The sequence below is a fragment of the Lagopus leucura genome, unplaced genomic scaffold (assembly GCF_019238085.1).
Source record: "Lagopus leucura isolate 7727_CA_CO unplaced genomic scaffold, USGS_WTPT01 Super-Scaffold_100021, whole genome shotgun sequence".
Taxonomy (NCBI): Eukaryota; Metazoa; Chordata; class Aves; order Galliformes; family Phasianidae; genus Lagopus; species Lagopus leucura.
In genome coordinates this window covers 8130029-8148245 of record NW_024962274.1, presented here as the reverse complement: position 1 = coordinate 8148245, position 18217 = coordinate 8130029, and the positions used below count along the sequence as shown (strand labels likewise).

General features: G+C 44.1%; 1 protein-coding gene and 1 long non-coding RNA gene across 6 annotated transcripts in view; both read right to left on the bottom strand.

The window, feature by feature from the left end:
* Positions 1–18217, bottom strand: part of EPHA4 (EPH receptor A4) — a 202412-nt gene that overhangs the window by 52650 nt on the left and 131545 nt on the right. For all 5 annotated transcript variants that reach the window (XM_042878583.1, XM_042878587.1, XM_042878586.1 and 2 more), the window contains one exon: positions 4633–4788. In XM_042878583.1, coding sequence (XP_042734517.1) covers positions 4633–4788 — 156 coding nt within the window. The remainder of the gene's footprint in view (positions 1–4632; positions 4789–18217) is intronic.
* On the bottom strand, positions 8346–10165 carry LOC122184057. The gene is made up of 3 exons (XR_006180471.1): positions 10078–10165; positions 9670–9774; positions 8346–8404 (listed from the first exon to the last, which is right to left on the bottom strand). It is a non-coding gene; the product is annotated as an uncharacterized LOC122184057 (long non-coding RNA).

The following is an 18217-nucleotide window of genomic DNA, read 5'->3' as shown; positions in this document are numbered from 1 at the left end:
TCTAAGCAACCATAATAAACATATGCTCAAATAATCAGCTCCTGTGTAATCACTCCTTCACAAGCACAGTTATTAGGTAGGTAAATTCACTCTTTTTTGAAAATGCAGGTCAAATATTTCTCTCTTAGATAAATTATGTGCCACAGAAGACTGAGCTCAGGGCATGTATTAGACTAACATTTATGAAATCAAAGTGTTGAGACCTTTCCGACCTTTTTTAAAACCCCAACCTTGGGAACAAGTAAGGACAGTGTTATTTTAATGTGCATTCAAATTTTAACAACAGTCACACAGCTCTAGTGGAATCCACATCGAGTTTCCACTGTAGATTGCTCATCATTTCATTATGGTTCATTACGCTGATAACTGTCAGAAAACATTAGAAGCCGGGGCCTTGAGTAATAGCACTGAAATGGTAATTTAAAAACAATATACTTTCTGGAGGAAATACAGCACTGTGCTAAATTCAATTAGAAGAGGCGAATGTAAAGACAACTAAGTGATGTTTGCTGTTTCAAGTCAGGTTCTTCGATTTCCTAACCTGAGCTGGAGAAAGCCCTTTTAAAGCAGGCACTTTTCTCATGCATCTCACTGAATTTACCCTCATTATCTCTAAGCTTCTCTGGTATAAACTGTCTTAAATGCAACGGTTTCAGAAATATTTCAGGGCACGCCAAAATACCAATCAACCAGTGACTGTTTGGGTGGAACAACAGACTAAATGTTTCAGGGTCACTTACTGAGACAAATTTCAAGCTGGACAGCCTGGTAATCTCTATTTTGTAGAGGGCTCCCAATTAAAAGTCATTAATAATCAGAATTGAACAGACAATATAAACAATACAAAACCATCCCATATTTGCTCATAATGTAAGCATTGTTTGTTAAGAAACAGTTTGAGAACCTGACTCATTAACAGTGGGGACGTGGGACCAACACCCATTAGTCTGGGTGGGAAGTGCACCTGCCTGCATCAGGCTGCGATTCAGGGAGTCTCGCTGCCACATCTTTACAGAAAGTCCAGAATGAGGATCATGATTGAGACTGACTGTTAATCAGCCTTATGGATCTGTGTCCTGGTAAGGCAGTTTATTCCCCATTGGACTGCTAACCTTATGAAAGGCCCATTCCCTCAGCAAGTACTAAAATACAAAGAAGGTTTGAATATTTGCCCTAAGGCAACTTCTGCAATGCTTCCAAAAGGGAGAATTTCTGTGTTTGCCACAGTTTGTGCTCAAGTGAACCCGAGGTCAATCATAACCACCTCCACGCCCAAGCACACAGCTGACAAGTCCACTGTGCTTCAGCATTCAAAGTCTAAACTCCCAGCACAGGTCAATGAGGCAGATCCAGGGCGGCTCTGCAGCTTGGTGGTGACAGACACAATGATTATTATTCCCATGAGGGAAGCGTGAGGGAAAAGAGGCATCAGTTAAGTATGTGCAAGTCAGAGTGTCTATGCCTGCCTGGCTTTCCGACACAGCCCACTGTCTCTTACACTCACATCCAGCCACATTCTGCCCTTTCTTGTAGGAGATTTAGGGCAGACATAACCACTCACTTCAGCAGAGCTAAACAGAGAAGAATGCTAAACAGAGAGCTTCAGCTATTTGTTTAGATTGGATGCCTGACTGAACTGAAGGTTAAGCACAGTTTTTACAACTCAACAATGGATAGAAATGTCAGATAGTGGTGCTCTGGAACCAGGAAACTCTGAAGCACCTCCTCTGACCAGCACATCAGGAAGGAGGAGCTGCTTAGTACATACCATGCGAGCTGTGAGGAAGGAAAGGAAAGGAAAGGAAAGGGAATTCACCAATTCCCTGCCATCCACTGGCACAGACAGCCTAATGGAAAGTCATAACAGTCCTCCTCACCCAACCTAGAAGGCAAGATAAACGACGAGGCCAGCCAGCCTATTAGCAAAGGAAATCAATAGCCAAGGGTCAAAGTTTTACAAAAACACATCCTAAGAAGCCTGAAGTTCTTCATCTTAAAAACTGTTTAGAAATAAGAAAGAAAGGATCAATCCTCTGTCCATTCCAGGTGTTGTCTCCAAATTACCTAATGTTACTTTTATTCACCTGGTCTAATAGCTCTCCAAGTGAACAGAAAGCTGATTTTACAAGCCAGTGGAGCACAGTCTATCTTTTTGCTAAAAGAATGGATCTCTGATACTGTGTTTTATTTCTTCATTAGTGTGCCGTCACACTGAGCGATTACTAAATGCAGGGCCGAATGAGAATACCAGGGTTAAAGAGAGCATAATGAACAAAGAAGGTGCCTGATTATTATGGCTGTCAGCACAAGGGAATTGGGTTTGTCACCTGGTTTAACCAACTGGTAAGAACTGATTAGAGTCTGAATCTATCTGAAAGAACTTTTGATGTTGACGGTCCCTTCTGTCTCCACATCTTGTCAGGAGAGGCAGACAAACAGGGAGTTTCTTCCGGAGGGCCTTCCTTCAACACAGGCCTTTCCAATGGTTCCTGGCACTTGCCTAAAACCCGTGGGAATAAGGCAACTTGGTGTGGCAAAGGATGGCCCTCCAGGAGCCTCCTGACCCCATTCTTGTACAAGGCCCCAGGGGCTGCACCCAGGGCCTGCACAGTTGCCACCACCACAGCCACGCTCCAGCAATGAAGAGAAGGTGTGAGTGAGCAAAGCAGCCCCACCAGCCAGCTCCAAAATAACTTCTGAGTCTTACTTCATGTTGGATCACAGAAAAAGCAGCTCTTAAGCTATTGGTGAAAATTCAGAGCTATGAAATGTCCAGAGACAGGCCTGCTTCCCAGGGCCAGGCGGCCGTGGGACTGTGCTGTTGGCTTGCCTCCCTGCACATCACATCTGCAGAGATGAAGACTGTGGCCAACACCAGGCCCTTGCCCTCTCTTTTGCACTCTCCATATTTTCACTATAGAAGACCAAGACAGGGGACCTCAACTTTGACTGACCTCCAAATACCAGAAGGGGGAAGGCTGCCAGAAGCAAGTCCAAGACTTGACAAAAAAAGGCTAGGCTTGCAAGAGTACATTTTGCAATGTAAGCAAACATACATGTCATTTGCTCACAATTCCCCCATCTGGAATTATTTTGCTCTCTCCTCATACTTCAGTCCCACACGTGCCTATTTAAATTCAACCAGCTGATTCCTAATTTGATTTTTATTTGGTCAGTATGTCAGCTGCTACAACCAGAGCTTTATGAGAAAATTTTTGCTGGTATAATGCTATTTAGAGTGTATCTTCTGAACAATAGTTTTATTGTTGCTAAAGACATTTTCCCTATCAAAACGGTCAAGTTTGAAATCTTCTAGTGTAAACAGTATTACAAAAAGCACGATCCCACTCAACTTCAGTGAGGTTTCACATCACAGCTAGACTTCTATCCCCAATCAGCTTTTGGCAAGAGATACAGGGACTTCTCTGCTTTCCTACTAAGCTAAAGCAGCTGCTCCTGACTATACCCAGACCTGATCAGCCACCACCCAGCAAAACTCCCAGCTGAAAGGAAGGAGATCACTGAGGAAGAGCTGGAATCACAGGGTGTGGGAAAGGGATGAGTGCTGCTGAGTTATGGACATAGTTTGTTTCTGCCTTGTAAGGGAGAAATTAAGATTGAAACAAATGTGAGTCATCTCTCTAAAATGAATTTGGAATATATTAAAATGTTACAAAAGAAATATCTCAGCCTTCCCTCACAGACACACACGCTACATAAATATACAGTTGAACTCCAAAAATCTGGAAGCATTTTCAATAGCTTTCAGAGAAAGTCACACATGGATATCCCCCAGTAAAATACAGCCCTTTCACTTACGGTTTCAAACTACTCTGCTCCTACAGAAACAAAAACCAAGGCAGTAGATGATCACGATTTAACACCAGGGCATGTCTAGAGTCTCAGGTCTTTGGCTGCCTAACCCATTAACCAACACACAGGACAAGGAGCTGTTCCAGTAACTCGGCGGGTGTGCTCAGCGTGCTACGCCTTTTGTTTCTCATGCTGAAAATGTTCTGGTGGAACTGAAGCATAATTCCATTTGCTGTGCATGATGTATTTATATACAAAGGATGTATTTATATACAAAGAATAAAGTAAACCATACTTTTGGGGAGGTTTTATTCATTATGGTTTAAAATTTCTTATTACCATGCCTTTTGGAGGAACACTCCTGTACTCCTAAGGGCCATCAGCAATAGTTTGTGCAAATTAGATATTTAATGAAGTTATAAATACTATATATTTACTCCTTATCGTATAATTATGAAAAAAAAGATGTCACAATTTCTAGAAATACCAATAATTTAAATATGGAGAGTGATGTCATCTACTAGACAGGTCCTCAGACTGGAAATTAAGACCTGTAATTACTTCCATTGCTGAAGCTTGCAAGTCTTTAGACTGTAATCTCTCAAGGGTCAGTGCAAGCATATCACTGTTAGGAATTCAGGGCTGAAAACCAGTGTTTTCTCTCCCAGAAGCGTGATCCAAAATGCAAACCTCCTCTGCAAAGAGCTGCAGTAGCTAATGGACACTGCTATCAGAAGCAGGACTTCTTAGACACAGCTCTCCAAGCAGTATGAGAAACAGGCGATGGAAAGGGAAGAAAGTGTTTAAATACCAACTTACGAGTGCAGGGCATGGACGCAGCATCATTTTCAGCTCGGAAAAAGCCCCGATCGCAGGTGCAGGAGGTAGAGCCTTCCCAGATGGAGTAGCTGTGAGGCGGGCATTTGGCACACGCAACATCTGTCGAGAGCGCCTTGTAGTATCCGATTTTGCAAGCTAGAGAGAGGGACAGGAAGGGAGAGTGTTACTTGCCCAGACTGTGGCCATAAATCTCTGCCTTACTTATTCAAAATCAAGGCAGGAGACATTTCAAAAGGATCTAATGATGTCCTCTTAGCCCCAGGTGAAGAATTAAAATCATCATACTCTTAATGAGTACTCCTATGTCAGGAGATACCAATTTCTAATTCCAACAAGAGCCATCTTGGCTTGGAGATGGCAAAAAAAATTATGGACTTGTGTTGACGCTGCCAGAAAATCAGCTGCCTCTTTGTGCTTACTGTGGAGCTGCACGCTGTTTAACCCACGTCCACCTGCATTCACAGACACCAGAGCATGCAACAAAAGGGTGCAATTGCTTCATTCTATGACCGCTTAAGGAATGGCAGCTGACAGCCAGACCCTGCCAATTTTTAAGAGGGAATAAGACAGGAACCCACTGTGATTGGCAGCGAGGCCATGTGCCTGACATGCCCGGAAATGGCTCATCTCCCTCCTGGAAAGGCAGAATTAATTTGGCTCCCGATCCCCAGCAGAGGAAATCAGCAGTGCTCTCCCCTCCCCGAAGCCAGGACTCATCACTGACTGCACCACTGGCATGAGGTCCCATGTGCGGCTTGGCAAGCTTTCCATGACATCATCTTTGTAAGTGCAATGCTTACACGGATGGGTACTTTTACATCACTTGGAAAAAACTCATTAGTATCATTAATAACACATTTTAACAGTGGCTAACGCGTATGCCATCTCAGAAATTTCTCCCTTGGCTCGAGATAAAAGCCAACCACCACCCTGCTTTCAGCACTACGGACAAAGAGAAAACACGCAAGTACACAAACATGTACAAAGGAAAGGTAGCTCCAGGCATTTGCTGCACTACTCCCACTCATGTTTGGCCACTGATCGCTGCCCTAACACCAAGTCCCCCTCACACGTTGCCATTTATCACTGCCCTAGTGCCACGGTCCCGTCTCCCTGCCCAATGCAGTGCGCAGTTCCCACCCGGCCCTGTCCAGCTCAGGCTCCTTCTCCTGCTCACCTTCCATCAGCTGCTCTCCTTTCCTTCCCCTTCTTTAATGAAGCTGTCCATACTGGGAACGGGGAGGGGTTTAGTAACACATTTATAAACCAGCAAGTTGCTTCCCTCATTAACCAAAGCCATTTCTGGAATTTCCCTAACGAGCCCTAACTTTACGACGTGCCGTGCACCATCTGCAGAAGCGCTGGGAGACCGGCTCGCTTTTGCTCGCTTTGGCTGCCACTGGACCAGAGAATCTTATAAAAACACACTGCTCAAATGACTGAGATTTATGCTTCCGGAGTTTACACACATCGCACAATTAGATAAGGTTCAACTCGCAAGGTGCTTTCTGGCCCTGCTTCAAATGGCTCCGGGGCTTCAAGGAGAGTCAGAAACCGTAGTGCTGGCAGGAGGAGTGGTGGGGCCAAATAAGCAGCGTGCCCCCAGCACGGCACAACCCTGGGCACAGCCTGTCAGCTGGGCATAGCCACGGCTCCTGCTTGTGAAGTGAATGGATCAGGAAAAGGAAAAAAAAAAAAAAAAAAAAAAGAAAAGGAAATTAATTTTCCATTCTCTGCAATACGTGGTGAACGAGCTGTGCTATTGCTACAAGCCCTCCTGCAGCCAGCTGAATAGCAGCTGGTTCTGAGCTGAGATCTCAGTCCTGGTTCTGCTCTTCTGCCTCAGCCCAGTAGCACAGTCAGTACAGTGGGAAACAGGAGTCCAAGTGGAGAGCACACTAACTGCTTCCGTCTGCTATTCAAGGGTTTCAAAGAATAACACATGAACTCTAACATTATTTTAATATGAGCATGATTGTTCACAGAAGTTATTAAATGAAGAGCTACATTTTGCATTTCCCCAGTATTAGAGCACTCTGATGGTGTTGTTCACAGCTGCAAGCTCTGCACTGACTCCAGTGTTTTACTGGAAAGGTAGAAAAACGGAGCAGGGTTGAGGATCCTTCCTCTGCTCACTCCCTTTACAGGTAATAGATGGATGCAGTGGGTACTGCAAGGTCAACAGACTGTAAGTCAAGGATTTTTCCCCTTTGTTTGAAGCACTGTATTTTGCTTTCTACTATATTAAGCCACAATCATTAATATTTCAAGACCTGAAGAAGGCTCTCCCAGTGCAGTGACTGCTCTGAAGCGCACACAGCCATTTTGCTCCAGCTGCACAGAGCCATCGGCTCTCCTTGCTTCCGTGTGCTCTGAGATTCACCACATTTCAGCACGTGGCACAAAACTGCATTAGAGAACACGCTGCACTAAGGCAGAAGTCTTTACTCCCAGAGCTCGGTGGCACTGTCACTTCTTGGTTAAATCTAATCCTGCTAGGGCAGCTCCACACAAAGCCCCACAGCCGCAGCCATGACCAGCAGAGCCAGGGCAGGCAGCAGAAGAGCTGCCTAGGAGCTCCCTGGCTCAGAGGCCAGCACACAGCCCGTGCAGAACCTGCTCCATGGACATCCTGCCTGCCTGCAGATCTTCATCCAGCTGCTGTCTTAGGAAGGGCTTGCAGGGCAAGGCGGGCCATGAGCAGCACTCTTACACAGCTTTCAAAACATTCCAATGTGAGAAGATGAGTTCACGTGTGCTGTACAAACTGTGTTCCTTAGCTTTGCCTTAATTAGCTCTTTCTGTTAGCTTAAAGAAACAACAATAAGAAAAACAAACAGACATCTTCTCTCCCATTCACCTCACCCACAGCAAGGTTACGGCCCTCTGCACTGTATCCAAAGAAAATTCTGAAAAATACTTTCAGTATCAAAATGCTCACCGTTTCTTTTAGAACAAATCTCATTGACTCTAAATGGACGTCAGGTTGAAATAAACATGCTGATATCTTGGAGTCGCCATGTTACAATCTATTTAATTTCTATTTCCCCTAAAGGCAGGCGGGATTTGTCCAGCAGTGCCAGCCAGCACCACAGGGGTTCTTTTTTAAAACAAAAATGACCGAACCGATACCCGTCAGAGCTGCAATAAGCGCTCAGAAGAATTACGGAATTCCAGTCCAATCTCCATGTAAATTTTCTGAGGCCATTTTTCAAACTTCATTTTTCTCACTAAAACCTGATTTTCTAGTTTTTATGGCTTTTTTTCTTTTCTTTTTAAAAGGAAAAAACATGTGTGGGCTAGAAAGTCTGCTTGCAAGCTCTTGCCAAATGCTGAATTCTCCATTAGAAAATTTCAGGCAGCGATTTCAGGATTTCATAGTGCATGGAGTTCTAGTCACATACTTCTATTTTACTGCAACTAAAAAGAATTAATATTTTTAAAAACTATTTTAAAATAAACTTTGATTCTTTTTTCCCCTGATTTCTGGATAAAAATGAGAAAAGTCCCCTTCAGCATTTTAAGCTGTTCAAGAAAATGGAGCACATGCAGCCTGGGCTGCAGAGCCATCCCTTACAAATCCCAGTGCTGCATGTGCCACCATCGAGGTGCTTTGCATGGGATGGGCTCCCCCTGGACGGAGCCACCATGGGGTCAGCAGTGGATGAGAGATGCTCACGGTGCTCCCGTGTCCACTGGGCACATGGGTAATGCTGCTGACAGTCTGCGGGTGGAAAGGCACTGGAGCCAACTTTGAGGAAAAAACCAAGAATAATATTCCTGGTTAAATGAAGGACAAAACAAATAATTTCAGAAAAAATACAGCAGTGTTTTTCTTATAAGTTTCAGACTGAAAAGAAATGTGTGTATCAAATACTTTGATAGCACATTATATGTTTTGTCGTCAGCAGTTATTTTTTCTACGGCTCCTGTCTGTGTGAAAATATTTTAAGCTCATGCTTTAATTGCACCCTTAGGAATAAGAAGTTACTTTTATTTTCCCCCTCTAATGTTCCTCCTACTCTTTAAAAGGATGGATTTTCTCCCTCAGATTGTAACAAAACCACATCTGCCACATAAGTAGGCAGCATCTTCTCAGCTCTCTTTTACTGTTATTACCATTTCTGAGCAGATTTTTGTGTGTTAATTATAGAACTCAATTGTTTGGATAGTCTCTTTTGATGAGCTTTGTGCCCCGCACCATGAACTCCTCTGTTATTGTACAGCTGTTTGAGTTCCAAATGCTCATCAGGGTTTTCTAATTGTCAAGCTGTCCCAGCGACTAGTTCTTTTGACCTAAAAGTCAAAGAAAGGGAGTCACCCTTGTCTCCCCAACATGAATGCCAGGGGAGCCCCAACGGCCCCCCTAATGCCTACGAGACAATGCCTTTCCAGATCATTGCCACTACAAGCATAATTGGTTTTGGGTGAAATGAGAAGATTTTAAATAGGATGAATTAATGAGTTTCTTGTAAAATTAAGTCGTTCTCCTGGTCCAATCTAATTACTCACTGTAATGCCCCTGAGGGTGATAAATAAAGATCCTTAGAAGCCAGAGGGGAAGAAAAAAAAAAAAATAAAAGTGTCTTCTCTTCAGCCTTTCTTACAAGTCAGGTTGTAGAATTAGATGCAACCTACCAAATAATGTTTCCAAGTAAGGTCACATTCCTTTGATGTTCATGCTGCAACATCTTTACTGCCTATTTTACCTCCTTTTAAGAACAACTGTATAATTTCTACACATTTCTACACATTCTACACAGAGTTCCACGTCTTTAACCCCTCTCCAATGAGCACAGCAGTATTTCCACACGCCAAGCCCATTTTTCTATTGTACGAATGACAAGCAGAAGCACAAACACTCTTGCTAAAGACAATTTTGGGACTTTGGAGCAGTTTCCCTCCTTGTGCTGGCTCAGCCTAGATTGAACCCATCACAAGGTGAGGACAAAGGATGGTGTCAGTGACTGGTGGATGGATAGTTCAGTTTTTGCACCTGGAGAACAGGAAGCTCACCTGCTTACACCTGGCAGAAGCTGAAAGATGTGAGGAGCAGGTAGCCAGGGAGATCTCTGCTATGGAATTGGACCACCAGTACCATCCAAGGTCTCCTTCTGCATCCTTGGAAGAAAAGGGATGAGGCGCAGACCTCTAACTGCAGCTGCCAATTGCCACAGCACATCAAAGGTGTCAGTGCATGGCTGCTCCCTGTCAACAGGCAAAGCCCTCGTGCTCTCAGACACATCCCATCAGTACAATGTATGCCTGTTAACATACGCAGGTGCCCCTGTGACAATTCCAGGCCTGGAAGGCCAGGCAGCCAACCCAACCAGCAAAAACCAAGGCAAAGAAAGTGTTCAGGACCTCAGCCCTTCCTTGGGCACTGAGCCACTCAGCAGTGGCACCACTTTTTCCCCAGCCTACCTTCCAGCCTCACATTAGGAGGTTCAGCTGGGAAGTCTCTATCAAGGCACTGTAAAAGGAAAAGGAGCCCACTATTTGCTGCCCTTTTGTTTCATCTGAAATCAAAACAAGAAAAAAAAATTGAAAGCTAGAGATGAAGGGACTGGGTAAAAAAAAAAAAAAAACAAAAAACCCTGTCTTAGTGAGAAGTCAGCACTTTCCACGAGCAACAAAAATCCCAGGCTGCTCTGCTCTCTGCAGGAAGAAGTTTGCTAGGACCGGCAATAACAGGCGGAGCGGCCAGCGTTCGGGCAGCGGAAATGGGAAGGGCTGCTTGCTCTGCCAGGGCTGCAGGACGCCCTGCCCTGCCCACAGCCATGCGTCCGGCCCAGCAGAGAATGACAGGCACACACAGCTCCTGACGCCCAGGAGATTTAATGCACAAGGATGTGCTGCTGAGCTGGGGAACCAGACCTCAACGATTTTAATAAAAAATTCAAATTTTCATTAATTTACGAATTAATAAGAGTTTAAATCAAGATACTGTCTTTCTCTAATGCAGAAATTGGGCTGCCTTCCTTTGTTCAGTGCAGACAACCCTAGCGTTGCCAGCACGCCTGTGCAAGTGCTGAGAGCACCTTTAACATGGTACTGAGCTCAGCGCCGGGTGCTCTCCAGCTCCAGCTGCTCATGCTGTCACTGCATTCTATCACAGACTTCATCCAGTTTTGAAAGTTTAATCACCTTTCTGCAAGCTGGGAGATTTAGGAGATGAGTCAACTAATCAGTTTCAAATAATTACTCAATTAAAAAAACAAGTTGACAGCCTTCCTTGAACAGAAGCAGCAAGAGGAGAATCGCTAAACTAACAGATTTTAAGTCCATTTAAGAGGTTTTTTCATATTTTTTTTTAAATAAAAAGAATGATGGCATGACGGTTTTGTTTGTTTAAAGCGACTAGATTTTACAGAAAAAATATGAGTGAAGTGTTAAAATATACAGTGAAAGCTGTTTAACTGCCCTGAATCTCCACATTAACAAGCCCTAATCCTGCTTACAAGCTCCTCTCCCCAGCTGTGTAAAAGCGCTGATGGGAACAGAGATCCCCATCTCGAAGCGCTGTCCGGCCAGCGGGGGATTATCTCTCATCTCCTAAATCTTGACAACTCTGTAAAAAGGCAATTAAACTTCCTAAATTAGATAAAGCCTGAGACAGAGTGCTGTACAGTTTGACACTGAAAGGCCTAAAACTACTATCACGTATCCCCAACATCACCAGTTAACACATATGCTTGCTCCTAACTGCCATCATCTGAAGTTTTGCACTGAAAATAAGTACTGATTAAGGCATTAAAGATAAATAAGAAGTTATTTTCTATTATTTAATAATATATGCTAATGAGACATTGCAATTTGCCTTAAGTAATTATTGCATTAATCCCCTCCAAGGAATTTCCTATTGACAAGAATTTGTGGATTCATTCTGCACATAAATCCTTTAATGCTGTTTCCTTTGTGCAAATGGAATGCCACTCACTGCAGCAGAGCTGTAATGTTTTCTGCTACTGTTTGAACTCCTATCACAACCACAGGAGCCAAGTCCTCCCAGCTAACCGGAAAGCTGATAGCTCTAGAGCTACAGCAAGATGCCTTAATATGGTTTAATCATCACATCCTCTCTAAATGGTCGTACAGCATGTTTAAAAAAAAAAAAAAAAAAAAAAAAGCTATTTTTGTCTTCCTAGAGAATTGCTTGACACAAAGGTTTTGGAAGATGCCTAAATATAGACAGTTCTGATGAGATCAGGGTCTAAGCAAGATAACAACTCTGCACTATTTTTGACCGTTTCACAAAGACACTGGAACACAATGGCTTCAAACAGATGCTGCTTCGGCTTTCCCCAGCACTAGAGGAAATAGAGGAGGTACTGCTGAGAGGCTCCCATCAACAGCACTGTAAAAAACTATCAATCCTCTACTAAGTAGTACATCAATCAAAATAGTGCAGTGCAAATCATGATCCATTAAGTACTTCACACTTGATTACCCATGACATTTTAGAGAGGGTCATACATTGATGAGTTGCTTCTCTCTTCTTTGCCCTTTGCTGTTTGGAGTGCATGACCACTTCTAGTTCATTACTGATGCAAAGATTATCATGAAGCTTAATTTCAACAAGACAGGAAAACAGCAGCTCAATTGTTTGTGCTTTTCTCCTTAGATTTCCCAAGCTGTACATTTCTCCATTCTATGCAATCACACTTTGCAGAAGTGCCCAAAACGGCTGCTGTGCAAGTGCACCTTATTTGAACTCGGCATTCTCTACCAAAGATTTTTTGAAAGCAGAGAAGAATGACTCAAACTCCCACCATTTCTCTAGATACCTCTTTTTACCCAATTCTGAAGATGAGGTTACGGATTTGTTTCAAACTCATATCCAATTCAGAAAACAATATACAATATACAGAGAGGCATCTTGGAGTTGACCTTCTACATTTGTTCTCACCTAAGGCCTGGCGCCTCTCAGCAATGTGTGATCTCATGGCTACAAGGGCTGCAGGGTTTCTGTAGGTCTCTTTACTCCAGTTCCTGGCTCTGTCAGATACTGAGCACAGCTTCCTAACCTTCCTCTTCCATCCATAGTGATGATGTGTATCATCGTTTGAAGAGAAAACATCATTCTTTTGCTTTCCAGCAAATCTGGCCTCACAATCTGCTAAGTAAATTTCAGGTCATCTCCCCGGGGATCACGGATGCACACACCCTCTTCCAGTAGGAGGTAGTGGTAAGAAAGCAGCATCGAGGGGAAAGCAAGGCTGCTCCTCTGGGACCACTTCACTGACCTCTACAACTTCACAGACACCCAAAGTATAAACCCAATATCGCCGCCTCAGTCTATGCACTTATAAAGCAGCAATAAAATTCACAATAGAAACGCTGAAAAGCTGTTGTGAGGTTTAATTAAGCAATGAGTGTGTACAGAGCACCCTGAGATCTCCAGATAACAAGGCATCCATGTGAGAGAGGTGATTACTTCTGATGAAACAAACCCACGGCAGCAGCGTGGCACACTCAGCAGGGAATCTGCTGGGCTGCCTCTGCCCTCCTCTCACAGTGAAAACGGAGCCCACAGAAGCTGTTTACCTGCTCTCTGGCAGGATGGTTAGGGGCAAGGCAGAGAAATACCAGCACAGGCTGTATTGCTCGGAGCTGTGAAACCATCCCTGTTTGAAAATCAAAGGAGCTGGGTATGCTCCTGTCAATGAGCCTTTCAGTAGGGAGGAATAATTTAGAAAGAATAAGAGAGGAATAATTTAGCAAGAATAGGTGGAATCCCCCACCTTGGGGTGATCTGGTGGCTGCAAGGGGAAACGGATTTTGGCAGTTCCCACATTCTTTTGTCAAACTCCTCTTGTCTGGGAAAGAACAGAGTGCCAGAAGCCCTTGCAGGTGAATACCTTTGCTGTTTCAAGTTCACTTGATTTAGAGAGATAGCACGTTTATCTGGATGTTTGGAAAGTTATTAATGAGATCAGCAAATCCTTTCCATGTATAAATTATAAATCACCTTCAGCAGTGCCATGCAAATTATCAAGTCAAGTGAGAACATGCCTATTTATCTGTGACAGTCTTTTATCACCAACAAATAAAAGCAAGAGAGGGAAGCACCTGTGGAGAAAGACATCACCAACAGCACTGGGGTGCAGCGTCAGGTCACGAATAGCAGCAGGACCTCTGGCTGGGGGTCATCTCTCGCAATGATGTGAAGGACGTGCCAGCCCAGGCACAGCCACAGCCCCAGGAGAGCAGCAGAGGTGCAGGTTGCACTGCAGGGCGCGGCAGGGAGATTTCAACTACAGCGCAAGGGCAGAGGAGGGCAGTGCTTGCAGGGCCAAGAGCTGGGCCGCAGAGAGCCCAGTATCCCCAGCACTGCAGCTATGGCTCCTCAGGAGCTGAAGTAACAGCCAGTGCCACTGAAGGAACAAGAGGCCTCTCTCCCCTGTGGAAGGCCCCAGGCCATGCAGGAGCTCCCATGGAGCACTAGAGCCAGCCCCAGCCCGAGTGGCGGCCAGGCCCTGAGTCACGACATGGGGACAGGCAGCGCCAGCCTGCAGGGCCTGTACCCACATCATGGGGATGCAGAAAGGCCTCATGTCCCATTGCGGTGTGATGTCACGTGGCTGACAATTAGGGGAAAGCGGCAAAACGAACACAGTTTTGCTTGTAATCTGGAAAGGCATCCGTCTCCTACAGAACTACTGGCAAATAAGCTTACCAATAACATCACATTTTTGGCTCAGAAGCCCTCGTGGCTGACACAATTGAGCTATTAATTCAAATATCTACACAATACGTAGATGAGCACAAGATAATAAACAAAGAAATTCATTGCGGTAAGCAGCAGCTGTTTAGAAATGGCCAAAAGCACCACTGACTTCAATCCAGGCCACAAAAATTCACTCTGGGAAAGAAACCTGGCCCTGAGTCTGGCCAAGGCCCCAGCGCTCCGTGCCGGTGCGTGACTCACATCCTTCCCATCAGCCACGCTCTCCCTGGTCTGATAAGCTCTATCAGTTCATGGCTCTCACGAGCACAACTTATCTAGTCTCAGTGCATCATATCAAGACTTAATTCTGCCTCGACAATTAACAGAATGCTATCAGTAGTATCCCAATTGCATCTTGGATAGCCCAGGAGACTGAGGCACTGTCAATTAGGTAACATCACACCTACATGACACAGACACCTGGGTGCACAAGGCCATCATCTCTTTTCCGCACACACAATTCACTTTCCCATGTCACAGATGTACAGAGTAACTTTTGCTTCCAAACTTCAGCCAAGCAGACATGTTCCCCCTCCTCTCCGTTTGTTACTATCTGTCAGTTCATCTCAAACTAGAGAAACCCATCCTGAGGAGACCATCAATTCTCACCATCAATTTGTTAGGTACCCCAGACAGGACCACTGTTTGCTTCAGTTTTCAAACAGCATCACTACATTACCAAAATCCATATTACCCTACCAGGAAAACACAGGAGAACCTGTTCTTTTGAATCCTAATGCTCAGACCAACATACTGATTTTCTGTGTTCTTTACTTGCAATCACTGCACAAACTTTTCCTCGCTTTCATTCTGTTGTTAAGAAATACACATGCAAACACACAAATAAGAATTTTCTATCAACCAAAATAAGTATTTTGTGCATTTTGGGACAGTAGAGCAGCACAGTGAAGGACAAGCAGGGCTGCAATGCTCTGGCTGTGGTGCGTCTGACGTGTCAAGTTTATTCTCAAGATGTATTTTTCCTTTGTGAAGGTGCACTCAAATAGCAGCCACTAATGGGCCAGTAAATTTGCACTATGCCAGGCTGAACTCTGGATGCATGAGATCAGCCACTAACATGGGGAGGGGAGGATGGATATTTCACCATGTTTTATTTTTATGCATTTGCTTACATTTTGCAAATGCGCCACTTAAATTGAGCTGTTTTTTTAAATTGTGCCCAACTCATCATGGTACATAAGCAATCTTTCAAAAGACTCATATGAATCACCTCTGTCAACAGTAAGTGGGTTTAGACATTGAGAACACTTAGTGACATTACTCAGAAATACACAAACATGCCTGTCCCCTGCACAGTCATTTCAGGACATCAGAAGGGTATAAAGTTTAACACATAACAGAAGTAGAGAAAATTCCAGGTCTAAATTAGAACTCCCCTACCCCAGATTGCCCTAAACACCAAGGAAGCTCACTACCATGTGGGAACATTTGCACTGGGCTCATCCTTGGTCTTAAAGATCTGCCTGTGTCATCCCTATGCTCCCGAGCCATGGAGATGAGGCAGCAGCCTGCTGGCCAGGGCTCTGACTCACTCCAAACCCATTCCTGACCCCACTCTGGCCCACCATGGCATGCCCAGTGAGATGCCATGGGCAGAAGTGGCCCAGGACGGTTCCTGTCTCTGCAACATACAGGATACTCAGAGAGCAGCCAGATGCTGAGTACACAGGACAGAAGGGATGGCTGTTCCACTAAAAGCACTCCCAGAACTGCTAAGGAGCAGTCTCAGCATCCAAATACTTCCATAGTTACCTGAATATTTGCAGAGTTGACGCTGACTCAGAAACCAACTGCACTCAAAATCCTGCAACTGGGGATTAACTGTGCTACCTCTGAGCTCGTCCACCCTGCTACATGCACAGCAAATTACAAAAAGCATTTACAATTCAAAGCACTCACAGATTCAAGGTCGGAGTTTTCCCATTTCAAGAGTTCTCCATGTATGCAAAATCCAAAGTGCGGATTCTGACAGATTGATTTTTTAGAATCTATTTCAGGATAGCAAATATGAAAGCAATCATTATTTCAGCTTCTTGAGGGGGACTTCCCTGTCAGTGTGCGCTGGTGATTTGTTAAACAAAATGTTTTGCAGTAAATCACATGGAAATGTGAACTCAGCAAATGCCAGAGGCAATGACAGGCGGATATAAATGACAATTAGAAAGGTGTGTCCGGATGCTTGAGGTATGAGCAATGATAAAGCGCTTGTGAAATTTCACCTGCCTGGATTGGGACAGAGGTTGTGGCCTTGGAGAAAAAAAAAAAAAATCAGATGTGCTAATTAAAAAGAAAAATATATGTCTGAGTTGACATCCAAATATTCCAGTCTCAGCAGGGAATAAAACCTACAGATTGTGGGAATTAGTCTGAATCAGACCTCATTAAATGGTCACGGCAAGGTTGGAGAAAGAATACAAGCCAATGGTTACTGCAGACATCTCCTCAGCTGGTGAAAAGACCAAATTCTTTTCACATAATCACTCATTTGCACTCACAGGCTTCTAAAATGGATTTAACAGATCTCTGTTCACCTTCTCTAAGCTGCTTTTGACTTTTCAGAAAATATACGAAACTGATAACAATCCTCTCAAATTCTGAGAAAGAAAAGCAGACAGACATATACTTCAGCTGATTAAATGTTGAACATTAAGAGCATCCATTACCATCCCCAGCAGCTAGCGATGACTAACAAAGAAGAACATGAAATCACATTACTGCATTCAGCAAACCTTCAGAACGCACCACTTTTCAGTCAAAAATAGCATACCTTCCAAGCTCAGGCTTCATCAGCCCATTCTGTCAGCAGTAAAATCTGTTTTCTAGGCCACAGCACTTTCCATTAGTGCAGTGTGATTTGCCACTGCATTTTTCAGAAAGCTGAGGTGAACGTGCAATACAGAGGGGCAGTGAGTAATCCACAAATGAAAGTCTCAAAGTCCCCATGTAGGGCAACGTCAGGGAACAGTTGCCTTTGGAAACCCCCACGCAGAGTCACCTGCATACCACACACAGGCTGTGTATTCCTAGCAGCTTTTCACTAAGAGTATTTAAATAAACAGTGATACATCCCCTCCAAATGACTTAAAAATGTGGACATAATGACTTCTCATGTGGCTTTATATGCTTCTGCTTATGAATGCATCACCTGGGCGGTTTTAGCTCCCACGTTAGCTGATTCTTGAGAAGTTCCAATTGTTACTCATGTTGTTGGAGTGATATCTGTTCCTGGTAACAGGGAGAGGAAAACAAGGCAAAACAAAGCTGCCCAGTATTTTCAAAGCTGCAGTATAATAGTTATCTAGAGTAAAGTCCTGCCTGAATATTTGTAGGAAGCGTCGAACCATACAGAAGCAGTGATGAAAGAACTGGCGGCATTTTTTGATAGAGAAGATAATCATTTATAAGCCACCAGCAAACTAAACAAAAATTAACAAGCTCCATAAAGCAATTAAAATTCAAAATGTAAAATGGATATAATGACTCAGCAGCCTGATCACTACTCTCATAAAACCAGCTTAATAACATACAGGCCGAGTCTTCTCACATCAGCACCAACATAAATTTAAGCAGCAACTTGAAATTCTCATAATTAATGGTGTTTCGCTGCTGTAAAAGCTAGAAGACGGGAGAATCAGACCCAAGGGCTGCGTGTGGAGAAGACAAACATGAAATGAGATCTGAGCAATGCACTGTGCTGAGGGTGGCTGGGCTCAAGTCTCTGCAGGTTGGGGGCCAGCTGCAGGAAACATGCTGCAAAGTCTGTGCAGGAGGTGCTGCACTACCAAAATCTGTCTGAACACAATTAAGTGGGCG